Below are 13,283 nucleotides of genomic sequence, written 5' to 3'. Positions count from 1 at the left end.
TATTGAGACTATTGTAGAACATATGTAACCTGTTAGTCTGGTGTTCGGGTCCCAGTTCAGTATGTCCCCAGTTATTTTCCTTTTTATTCGCTTAGCTAAAATATCAATAAGATGAGCATTTATTTAATTAGATAAAGAATTACTGTAGTATTTATGTTTAATATTAAAATAATTCACCTCCAGAATAACAAAATTTAACAAAATTGTTTTAACCTTTGTGATGTCTTTTTTGACATAATTCCTCGCTAAGTAGCTTATGGTTAACACTCTTAAATCAAATAAAACACATTTACTGTGTATAATATGTTGGTCTTCTATGATTTTGCACATATGGAGTTGACCAAGTGCATTCTTCAAATCAAGCGGAATTTAGGAGGCAGATAAATAATTGGAAGACAGTGGAGATGGGGGGCAAGGAGGTCAGTTCTTGGCTGAGAATTGAGGAAAACTTGTCAAAAGACTGGTGGGGATTTAATGATATATTGATTTAGTTTAGCTTTCAAAAACTATACATGTAATTTTGCAGGTAAATAACTTATTTAATTATCTGCACGTAGATTATTAAAAACCTATACAATTAGTGTCATATACTAAGCATTTTATTTCCTGCCAATGTGATGCTTATTGATCATAGCTTGTAATTTGATTCCAGCATACCATGTGCCTTTGTGGGGCTATTATTTCCTTGTTGAGAGTCCCCTTGTCATTCCAGAGATATTTCTTCCAAAAGCTTCAATCTACCAGCATTAAGGTATGTCTATTAAATTAACTGTCTGATTTTTACTTCTGATCTTAATTACATTGTTGGAAGGTGATTCCTCCGGTTCTGAAATAGTATACTTCATTCTTTAAAAAAAAATTTAGAGTACCCAATTCATTTTTTCCAATTAAGGGGCAATTTAGCATGGCCAATCCACCTAGCCTGCACATCTTTGGGTTGTGGGGGCGAAACCCATGCAAACACGGGGAGAATGTGCAAACTCCACACGGACAGTGACCCAGAGCCGGGATCGAACCTGGGACCTTGGCGCCGTGAGGCAGCAGGGCTAACCCACTGCGCCACCGCACTGCCCTTAAATAGTATACTTCATTCTTGAGTAATTTTAAAAAATCTTTTAAATAAAATTTTAAGTCACAAGTAACTCCTACTTCCCCAGTTTCGAACTCCTCACACTCCTTGTCTCTGTCCACATTCACCCAGCCTGCTACATTCAACATTTGGTATATCACAATGTAGCACCTCACACTTCTTGCTTTTGCATTTCATCTGCCACTTTATTAGCCATCCAATGTCTTATCAACAATCCCCAAAGCTTCCTTTGGCCATCAGTATTATTTTCAATCCCATTTTTTGTAGTAACACCTGCAAACTTGGCTACCACTACTTCTGGCCTCGGAGCCAATTCATTGATATACACAATGAACAGACGCAGTCTCAGAATAGAACTCTGTGGGATGCCACCTCTACCACTCTCAGAATTCTTTTTTATTGGATGTTTTCATGGGGTGTGGGTGTCACTGATGGGGCCAGCATTCATTGCTTATCCCCAATTGCCCTTGAGAAGGTGGTGGCGAACCACCTTTTAAAATCGTTGCAGTCCATCTGGTACAGGCACACCCACGGTGGTGTTTGGAAGAGAGTTCCAGGGTTTTGATTTGGCACCTGTGAAGGAACAGTTATATAGTTCCAAGTCGCGATGGTGTGTGGCTTGAAAGGGATCTTGCAAGTGGCGGTGTTCCTATGCGTCAGCTGCCATTGTCCTTCTAGGTGGATTTGGAAGGTGCTGTCGAAGGGGCCTTGGTGAGTTGCTACAGTGCATCTTATAGTGCTGCCACTGTGTGTCACTGGTGGAGCGAGTCAATGTTATGGTGATGGATGGATTGCCGATTAAGTGGGCTGCTTTTTGAGTGTTGTTAAAGCCGCACTCATCGAGGTAAATGGAGAGCATTTGATCACCCCTGTGACTTATACCTTGCTGGTGGACCAGCTTTGGGGATACTGGAGGTGAGACACTCACTCAGAATTCCTAGTGTCAGGTCCAGTTCAGTTTCTGGTTAATGGTAACACCCAAGAAACTGGTCATAGGAGTTCAGCAGTGGTGATGCAGTTGAATTTGAAGGAGGAGATGGTCAGGTGCTCTCTTATTGAAGATGGTCATCGCCCGCACATGTGTGGCAAGAGTGTTACCAGCCATTTATCAGCCCAAGCCTGAGTGTTGCCAAGGTCTTGTTACATTTGGACACAGACCGCTTCAGTACCTGATGAGTTTTATATGGTACCGAATATTGTGCAGCAAACATCCCTGCTTCTGACAGAGGAAAAAAATTGTTGATGAAGTCGCTGAAGACGGTTGAGCCTAGGACACTTCCCAGAGGATCTCCTGCAGCAATGCCCTGGGACTGAGATAATTGGCCTTCAACAACCATAGCCATTTTCCTTTGTGCTGTATATGATTTCAATCAGTGGAGAGTTTTCCTCTGATTCTTATCGACTTCAATATTGCTGAGGCTCCTTGATTCCACACTCGATCAAATGCTGCCTTGATGCCAAGGGCAGTCACTTTTACGTCACCTTGTCCTTAACTCACCACTCTTTCTTCCATTTCAACCAGTTTCTAATCCAGTTTACTACTCTTTCCCCTCATTCCGTACCCCTTGATTTTCTTTTTAAAGGCTTTCTGAAAATTGATGTGCGCCATGTCAACTGCATTTCCTCCACCATATCCATAATGTCTTCACAGAACTGTATCAGGTTACCACACAAAATTTAATGTTGGCTCCTTCTAAAATATACTTTGGTCATTCAGATATTTCACCTTTAATTAAAGATTCCAAAATGTTCCCCACCACAGATGTTAAATTGACTGGCCTATAATTACCTGACACGTACTCCCTTATGAAATTAGGCCTTATTAGCTACTGTCCAGAGTGCTGTTTGACACCACACTTCTTGGAACTGTAAAATAAAATTTCTGCTTTGCGGAACACTTCGACTGAATAACCCAAATATCACCGCTTTGAGCTAGCCTCTAACCTAACTGAATTAAGAAAAGTTGGTACTGGCTTTTTATTAATTCAACTTTTCCATAGGGGGTAGCTGCAAATAAAACTAATACATTTTCTCTAATGTTTTTGCAGTTAGCACTGTCACCTTCGCCCCGCACTCCAATGGAACCAATCACCGTGCAGAATAACCAACAACTGGCTCTGAAAGTGGAAGGAGTTATCCAGCATGGCTCGAAGCCTGGGTTCTTCCGGAAAATTCAGGCAGTTTGCCTCAATGTTTCGTCCTCACTACAGACCAAGGGTGTGCAAGATTACAAGGTAGTGTCCCCTATAGGATTTTAAAAGCTGAATTTAACCAAAATAGGCTCTAGCACAGTCTTAATAACCTAATGAAACATTTATTCATGTATTGTGTTGTAAAAAACTAATATTGATGAATGTTTGTGAAGAATATGTTTCTGAATATGATTTCTAACTCGTATCTGTAGTTCTTGTAGATTGTTGGTGTTAGAATGGAAATGTTCAAGATTAGAATATCGGTGCAGTTTTCATTTTACATTACTGATTAACGTATTCCTTGGTGATATGTTGTACATGTTATGATGCAGTTTTTAATTTATTCATTCATGGGATGTGGGCATTGCAGGCGAGGTCAGCATTTATTGCCAATCCCTAGTTGACCTTCAGAAATGAAATGAAAATCACTTAAGGTGGTGCTAAGCTGCCTTTTTGAGACACTTTAGCCCATGTGCTGTAGGTATACCCACAGTGCTGTTTGGAAGGGAGTTCCAGGAATTTGACCCAGCAACAGTGAAGGATCATAATGGTACTCCTGTTTCCTGCCACAGTCCAAAGAATTGTAGGTTAGGTGGATTGGCAATGCTAAATTGTCCCTCAAGTACCCAAATATGTCTAGGTTAGGTGGGGTTATCGGGACATGGTGGGCGTTTGGGCCCAGGTAGGGTGCTCTTTCAGAGGGCTGGCGCAGACTCGCTTGGCCAAATGGCCTCCTACTGCAGTGTAAGGATTCTAATAATGGACTTCTAGTAATTTACTATTAATATATAACCTAACCGTTTTGTACATTAAGGGCAATTTAGCATGGCATCGAGTGTGGCATCAAGGAGCCCTAGAAACATTGGAGTAAATGGGAATCGGGGTAAAACTTTCTTCTCTTGGAGTCATACTTAGCACAAAGGAAGATGGTTGAGGTCATTGGAGGACAATCATCTCAGCTCCTGGACCTCACTACAGGAGTTCCTCAGGTAGTGCCTGAGACCCAACCGAGGGCTGTTTCATCAATGATTCAGAGAATCATAGAATTCCTACAGTGGAGGAGGAGGCCATTTGGTCTATTGAGTTTGCATGGACCCACTGAAAGAGCACCCTAGCTAGGCCCACTCCCCCACCCTATCCCCATAACCCCATCTAACCTACCCATCTTTAGACACCAAGGGGCAATCTAGCATTTTCCACATTGCCAAGTACATGTCAGTATTGTAACAGCATCAGGCAGCATGGCGGCGCAATGATTAGCACTGCTGCCTGATGGAGCTGAGGACCCAGATTCGATCCCGGCCCTGGGTCACTGTCCGTGTGGAGTTTGCACATTCTCCCCACGTATGCGTGAGGTCTCACCCCCACAACCCAAACGATTTGCAGGGTAGGTTGATTGGCCATGCTAAATTGCCCCTTAATTGGAAAAAAATAAACTGGAATAGCTTGGCTAGGGGTGCGGCAAGTTATGGAGCACATGTCTTCAGTACTATTGCCAAAATATTGTCGGGGCTCATACCCTTCAGCTGTCTCTTAATATCACATGGAGTAAATTGAATTGGTTGAAGACTGGCATCTGTGGTGCTGGGGACCCTCGGAGGAGGCCAAAATGGATCATACTTGTGGCACATCTGGCTGAAGATTTTTGCAAATCTTTTGCACAGATGTGCTGGGCCCTCCATCATAAAGGATGGGGATATTTAAGGAGCCTCTTCCTCCAGTAAGTTGTGTAATTGTCCACCACCATTCATGACTGGATGTGGCAGGACTGCAGAGCTTGGATCTGATCCGTTGGTTGTGGAATTGCTTAGCTCTGTCTATTACTTGCTGCATCGGCTGTTTGGCACACAAAGTTCTGTATCGTAGCGTCTCAACGTTGCCAGCTTATTTATAGGTATTCCTGGTGCTGCTCCTGGCATGCCCTCCTGCACTCTTCATTGAACCAGGGTTGATCCCCTGGCTTGGTGGTAATGGTAGAGTGGGGGATATGCTGGGCCATGAGGTTACAGATTGTGGTTGAGTATAATTCTGCTGCTGATAGCCCAAAATGCCTCAGAGATGCCCCATTTTGAGTTGCTAGATCTGTTTGAAATCTATCCCATTTAGCCCGGGTGTAGGACCACACAACACGATGGAAGGACCCTCAGTGTGAAGACAGGACTTTGCCTCCACAAGGTGGTCAATTCCTACTAATACTGTCATGGACAGATGCATCTGTGGCAGGCAGGTTGGTGAGAATGAGATCAAGTATGTTTTTCCCCTCTTGTTGGTTCCCGCACTCCCTGCCACAGACCCAGTCTAGCAGTTATGTCCTTTAGGACTTGACCAGTTTGGTCAATAGTGATGCTACCGAGCCTCACTTGGTGATGGACATTGAACTCCCCTGCCCAGAATACATTCGGTGCCCTTGCCACGCTGAGTGCTTCCCCCAAGTGGTGTTCAACATAGAGGATTCATCAGCTGGTGGGATGGCGGTAGTACAGTATGTGGTAATCAGCAGGACACTTCCTCGTCCATGTTTAATCTGATGTCTTGAGGTTTCGAGGATTCCGGAATCGATGTTGAGGACTTCCAGGGTGACTCCCTCCCGACTGTATACCACTATGCCGTCACCTCTGCTGGGTCTGTCATGCTGGTGGGACAGACCCAGGAATGGTGATGGTGAAGTCTGAGACACTATCTGTAGGGTATGATTTGGTGAGTATGGCTCTGTCAGGCTGTTTGTTATTTGTCTGGTCTGTGGTACAGCTCTCCCAATTTTGGCACAAATTCCCTGATGTTAGTAAAGAGGACTTTGCAGGGTCATAGATTTCATAGAAATTACAGTACAGAAGGAGGCCATTCGGCCCATCGAGTCTGCACCGGCTCTTGGAAAGAGCACCCTATCCAAGGTCAACACCTCCACCCTATCCCCATAACCCAGTAACCCCACCCAACACGAAGGGCAATTTGGACACTTAAGGGCAATTTATAATGGCCAATCCACCTAACCTGCACATCTTTGGACTGTGGGAGGAAACCGGAGCACCCGGAGGAAACCCACGCACACACGGGGAGGATGTGCAGACTCCGCACAGACAGTGACCCAAGCCGGAATCGAACCTGGGACCCTGGAGCTGTGAAGCAATTGTGCTATCCACAATGCTACCGTGCTGCCCACACGGGTCGACAAAGCTACGTTTGCCAAGAAGTTCAGTACCTAAGTCAATGCTGGGTGGTCCTTTGATTTAATTCCTCAGAGACATGTGGTAGTTTTGATACAACTGCGTGGTTTGCTAGGTCATTTCAGAGGGTATTTAGGAGTCAACCACATTATTCTAGGTTTGGACTCACAGGTAGGTCAGACCAGGTAAGGGCAACAGATTTTGTTCCTTCCTTAGATAGCTTGCCATGTGTCTTCATGCATAGCCTTAACCTGGTCTTTGAATGTTGTATGTTACTGAAAATGAACGTGTTTAATTCAAGATAAATCCTGCTGTTACTGTGTAGTGCAGCTGTGTGTTTAGATCTTTTTCCAATTGTCACCTGATAGATTGTTCACAATGTTCATTGATTGTATTTTATTAGAACTAGATGTGTAATTGCGACTGTTAAAAGTTTGGATTTATAAAGTCAATTGAAGTTATAACTTCAGTAGAATTTCTGAGCATTATAATGCTGATTGATGTGGTATGAGTTTAAATTTATTGTTCTATCCATTTCCCAGCTATTGTTGGAGAGTATGACGAATGAAATGGAGCAGCGGGTGGAGCCACACAATGACTATTTCAGTACTCAGTTCCTGTTGTGTTTTACTGCACTTGGGAACCACAGTGTTTCTGTTGAAGCATCTGTTATTGACTCTAATGGCATCATTTGGAAAACAGGACCCAAAACTACCATTGCTATCAAATCCATGGAGGATCCATTCTCTCAGCAGTTACGTCTGCAGCAGCAGCAGCAACAGCAGTCACAACAACAATCACAGCTGCAAAGGAATGCACTCTGCAGATTTTAATGATGAATTACTTGCACTTAGGAAATAGACTGTGTGTGAGAATATTTTGCAAGGTAATGAAGACTTCTGCCAAATATCAGATGCTCAATGCTGTGTTAGGGGACATCAGGGATGCACTCTGTCTTATAAATTCCTGATATTGTAGTCTGCAATTTGTAGCCCACATTAATCGTTTTTTTTCCCAACCAACTCTCCACTGGGTTTCATCTTGCTTTCTTCGCCAACTCTTTCAGCCCTGTCGTTCAGAAAAAAACCAAATCCGCCACAATATGTGACTCCAGACCCACAGCAATGTGGTTGACTCTTAAAAACCCTCAGAAATGGGCAATAAATGCAACGCCCACATCCCATGAACGAATAATTTAAAAGATTCTCTAAACTCTGTATTTCAGATTTGCAATGCTGTGATTTAACTGGCTATAACTAAGCTAAGTTTTGTAGCAAATCAATTTGAAGGTAGTACCTGCCAGAGCCTAGATATGAAAGTATTTTTTGGTTATGCTTTTGTAAGTTAATTCTTTATCTGCTATTTTTGAATTTGGAGGGATTGTGAACTTGGATCAAGCAGTGTCTCTCAAATGATTGTGAATTGATGCAAATGTTAATGGCTGTGGCACAGCTGGAAGTGCCACACTTTTTAAAGGAACATCCAGAGGCAGTATCCATGAAGGTAATATTGTGGTTCTCTGTCCTGGCCATTGTTGGGAATGAGTATACCATTAAACCTCCTTAGCTTGCTCTGCCATGACTGATTATTTATCAGCCTTTGCCTCTTATCCCCGATTCCCTTAGCTAACAAGAGCTTATCAATCCGCCTCGAAAATTTCAATACCGAGCTTTCCATAGCCTTTTAGAGGAGAGGGAGTCCCAGATATCTACCACACTTTGTGTGAAAATACCCTTCCTGATTTGACTCCGAAATGATCGAACTCTGATTTTAAGATTATGCCCTCTTGTTCTGGATTTCTCCCACCACAAGAAATTGTTTCTCAATTGTACGTCAGTTGAATCCCATCAAATCCCTTTATTATTTTAGACACCAATGGAATAAAATCCAAGTTTCTGCAACTTCTCTTCACGATTTAATCTTTTAAGCCCCAATAGAATTCTGGTGAGTCTATACTGTACCCCTCCATGGTCAGTATTCCTCCCTGAGGGACTGGCCAAATCTGAATGCAGTACTCCACATGAGGGCTGAACAAGGCTCTGTGCAGTTGAAGAATTTCTATTTCTTACTATTGAATTCCAAGTCCTTTTGCGATAAGTCACCATTCAGTTAATCTTCTTGATTACTTTTGTATTTGGGCACCAGTTTCTAGGACCAGTGCACATAGACAGCCAAATCCAGTTGCTCCTCCACAGCTCCGAGTCTTCACCGCTAAGAAAATACCCTGATTAAATCTTTTCTGATCAGTGTGATAGACCTCACATTTCCCCACCTTCAACTCCCATCTTTTAAAAAAAACATGAACCTGGCCATCGATGGCCAACATTTAATGCCAGCCCTGAGTGTCCCTTGAGAAGGTGATGCTGGATCTTCTTGAAATGCTGCTGTCTATACAATGAAAGAGCCGTCTCAATCCTGTGAGGTGGGAGGGCAGCACGGTGGCGCAGTGGTAGCACTGCAGTCTCACGGCGCTGAGGTCCCAGGTTCGATCCCAGCTCTGGGTCACTGTCCGTGTGGAGTTTGCACATTCTCCCCATGTTTGCGTGGGTTTCGCTCCCACAACCCAAGGATGTGCAGGGTAGGTGGATTGAACACGCTAAATTGCCACTTAATTGGAAAAAATGAATTGGGTACTCTAAATTTAAAAAAAAAATGCTGGGAGGTGGGAGGGGGTTTCCAGGAGGTTGACCAGCACTGAAGGAACAGTAATGCATGTCAAAGTCAGAAAGAGGTGAATGTCTTGGGAGGGAACTTGATGGTGTACCCTTGTAGCTGGTGCTTTTTCCATTCTCAGTGGTGGGGGTTCTGCTGAAGAACCTTTGCTGCAAATTTCTGCATCCTGTCGTCATGAGCAAGTTGCTGCAGTGCATTCTGTGCATAGTACACACTGCACCACTGGCAGATGTTTAAGGCAGTGGATGGAATGCTGGTCAAGTGGACAGTTTTGTCCTGAATGATATTGAGCTTCTGGAGTATTGTTGCAGCCGCACCTATCCAGATATGTGAAGAATCACATTCTTCACATTCCTGAATAATGCTTTGTAAGTGATGAGGCTCTGGAATATCAGGCGGTGAGCATAGAAAAGAACAAATCTTATTGTTCTTCTGCGGTGAGGAAGCAAAATATAAAATGTGCATCAGTTTCTTCTTGTTCTCATAGACCAGAAGACCTTAATATTTACTGCCCCTGTGATTTTTAAAAGAAAAATGTTTGGTTTATTGTACATTCTGGAAATGAAGAATTTCAGTTTTTAAATGCTCCATGAAGTTTGCTCAGATAAAAAGCAGTCAAGATAATGGATCATCATTTGCCTTGCATGTTTTATGTGAAGGCCATTTCCTGTAATCTACTGATGAGTAACCTTTACTGTCTCCAGAATTACAAATATAGATTGTAGATTTATGTAATGCTTACTACTTCTGGATCCTGGCAGTTGCCAATGGACTTTAAGCACCCAAAATCTCCAGTTGGATCTTTGTTACATTTATATATACCTCGCCGTAATAGGATTTTTAAAATATCATTTATAAGACCATAAGACAAGGGAGCAGAATTAGGCCACCTGGCCCATCGATCATGGCTGATATTTTTCTCATCCCCATTCTCCTGCCTTCTCATAACCCCTGATCCCCTTATTAATCAAGAACTTATCTATCTTTGTCTTAAAGACACCCAGTGACTTGGCCTCCACAGCCTTCTGCGGCAAAGAATTCCACAGATTCACTACTCTCTGGTTGAAGAAATTCCTCCTCATCTCTGTTTTAAAGGATCATCCCTTTAGTCTGAGACTGCCCTTTGGTTCTAGTTTTTCCTACTAGTGGATACACCCTCTCCATGTCCACTCTATCCAGGCCTCGCAGTATCCTGTAAGTTTCAATGAGATCCCCCCTCATCCTTCGAAACTCCAACGAATACAAACCCATAGTCCTCAATCATTCCTTAGACAACAAGCTCTTCATTCCAGGGATCATTCTTGTGAACCTCCTCTGGACCCTTTCCAAGGCCACCACATCCTTCCTTCGATATGGGGCCCAAAGCTGCTCACAATACTCCAAATGGGGTCTGACCAGAGCCTTACACAGCCTCAGAAGCACATCCCTGCTCTTGTATTCTAGCCCTCTCGACATGAATGCTATCTTCATTTCCTAACACTTTGCAGCTCGTAGCTTTTAATGATTATTGAAGTGGTTTCATATCCTTGGAAATCAATCTAATTTTACCTTGACACAACTTGATATCCCCTGTCATTATTTTAACACATTGTGTGAAACTTTTCTAATTATAAATTTGATTTGTCCACATTTAAATTGGACTTTATCAATGTAATATTGTCATTGTTTGTAATCTGACTCTGGGTTCCCACGAATTGCTTAAAATACTTTTTTTTAAATGCCTCAGCCATTTCTTTTCTCAGTATCTGGGGTTTCCTTTGTCCAAAAGAAAGGTTTAAATATATTTTTAATAACTCCCAACACAGTAACATGTAACATTGAATTGTCTTTTCTATCTTTAACGCCTTTTTTGAGCTCCTTGGTTTCTGCTGCTGGCTGGGTGTGGATTTAATATTTGTTCTCAGTGTTCCAAGTTAAAGTTAAATTGTGAACCGTGTATTGGGTACTTAATTTTCCAGGAAACTCTCAAATGATGGAATATTTTTAATTAGCCTCCAGCAGATTGTGATCAAATATTTTTCAAAATGATTTCAAGAAACCGTTAATCTTTATTTTGAGGTTTAAAAAAAGAAAATCTGTGAATTTGTGCTAGAGAGCCTGGCTGTACATGTTTTGAATTTCAAGAAATACATTAAATTAAGAGAAACCTGGCTTTCCTCATTGAATTCATTTTTAAAAATGTCAAATTTTGGAGCAACCAACCTTTCATTGCTCTCCACGTTGATCACTGTTAGAAAAATGTAGACTTGTCTTTCTAACAGCTGTTTATCACATTGTTGTTTTGTTTTTCCAAATTAAAACAAACCAGTTGAATTTTGAAAGCTAAAAATATTACCTGTATTTTGTTAATAGTAATTGGCATGTTTGCATTTTCTTACATCTGTGAGAGAAACTAGGGCGCAATTCTCCAAGAAAATTTCTTCTTTAAAATAGATTTTAAGTGCACAATTCTTTCCCCCCCCCCCCCCAATTAAGGGGCAATTTTGGATGGCCAATCCACCTGACACTGGGAGAATGTGCAAACTCCACGTGGCCACTGACTTGGGGCCGGGATCAAACCCGGGTCCTCAGCGCTGTGAGGCAGCAGTCCTAACCACACAGTGCAATTCCTGCCAGGTAGATCGGCGCAATCCAGATCGCACTCCACCCACACTTAGACATTTCTTTGATAGAAAGGACCACACCCCCCCCCCCCCCCGCATCTCCAATCTCTGTCATCAGACCCACCCCCCAAGTGAGCGACACCCCACTATGGGGTCACCCCTTGATAGTGCCAACCTGGTATTGCCCTCTGGAACCCTGGCAGTGCCAGAGCACTTCCTAGCCATGTCCCTGACCACCCTGTGGCTTCAATGGCCTCCGCGCCCCCTGGCGTAGTCATCACATCTGGTCTCCATTTTTGAAGACCAGCAGTGATTCCCACCGGCTTCACATTGCGCCGGCTGGTGGGAGAATTGAAGGGACCCGGTGAGTTTGGCTTAAAGTCAATTCTGCATATTTAAATTAGAGGGCATGGACCAGGTTACGTCGCCGCCCGGGGCGGAGAGAACCTCAAAATGAGTTCTCGCCCGTTCAAATTACCTTATGGCCCTCCCATGGGAGTCTCTGGTCATAACACGATTTGTGCCTGCACGAGGGGCCACAGAATCGCCCCGTGGAATAACAGATAGATACAGATAGGTATCCTAGAAGTAATCACAAAACAACAAATCAGAACTAACAAAGATTCTTCAGAAAGTCACAAACTAACACTGTGTCACATGGAATTTCTCTACCATTGCCTAGCCCAGTCCTCCTTTCATTGCTGACATCCCAGAAATCCACCAGCAAGTGAAGCCTCATATCCAATCCCTCCCTCTACCCCTACATCATGGCAAATACAATCTCCAACCATCCCAATGCAGTACCACCAAACACCAGGACCCAATATTGTTCAGGCTTAGGACAGTTTCCCAATGTAAGCACAGCCACCAATCAATGCAATCAAATAACAAGATTGCACCAAGCGCAGCTAAACTCTTATCTCCCCTCAACAATACAGCTAAACACTACTAAACATCTCTCTTTAATTATTGCATTCGACATATTATCGCTTCTATTCATTTAGCTGAAACGGACGCAATATGTGTACATGTTCTTTCTGTCTGCAAAGAATAGGGCCCTGTGTATTACGTATGTAATAAATGATAATCATTTACTGGTTTATTCCTCAGCGCATGACCTTGACCATAGAAGTCATAGAATTTACAGTGCAGAAGGTGGCCATTCGGCCCATCGAGTCTGCACCGGCTCTTGGAAAGAGCACCCTACCCAAGGTCAACACCTCCACCCTATCCCTATAACCCAGTAACCCCACCCAACACTAAGGGCAATTGTGGACACTAAGGGCAATTTATCATGGCCAATCCACCTAACCTGCACATCTTTGGACTGTGGGAGGAAACCGGAGCACCCGGAGGAAACCCACGCACACACGGGGAGGATGTGCAGACTCCGCACAGACAGTGACCCAAGCCGGAATCGAACCTGGGACCCTGGAGCTGTGAAGCAATTATGCTATCCACTATGCTACCATGCTGCCCCTATCTGAGTCAAGCTGCCAATTTTAATTTTCAAGCAGTGCTTGGCAGTTAATTGTCACCATTAACCAGTGCATTCTCCATG

The 13,283-nt window shown here is 43.2% G+C and overlaps 1 protein-coding gene across 1 annotated transcript in view; it reads left to right on the top strand.

Moving 5' to 3' along the window:
* ints7 (integrator complex subunit 7) overlaps positions 1-11,448 on the top strand; it is a 107,576-nt gene extending 96,128 nt beyond the window's left edge. Inside the window, exons 18-20 of the mRNA XM_072508625.1 lie at positions 653-751; positions 3,139-3,324; positions 6,989-11,448. Of these exons, the coding sequence (XP_072364726.1) occupies positions 653-751; positions 3,139-3,324; positions 6,989-7,279 (576 nt within the window). The 3' untranslated portion in view covers positions 7,280-11,448. The remainder of the gene's footprint in view (positions 1-652; positions 752-3,138; positions 3,325-6,988) is intronic.
* Positions 11,449-13,283: the final 1,835 nt, after the last annotated feature.

The sequence above is a fragment of the Scyliorhinus torazame genome, chromosome 1 (genome assembly GCF_047496885.1).
Source record: "Scyliorhinus torazame isolate Kashiwa2021f chromosome 1, sScyTor2.1, whole genome shotgun sequence".
Taxonomy (NCBI): domain Eukaryota; kingdom Metazoa; phylum Chordata; class Chondrichthyes; order Carcharhiniformes; family Scyliorhinidae; genus Scyliorhinus; species Scyliorhinus torazame.
The sequence above is the reverse complement of the archived record's forward strand: the minus strand, read 5'-3'. Positions and strand labels throughout refer to the sequence as shown.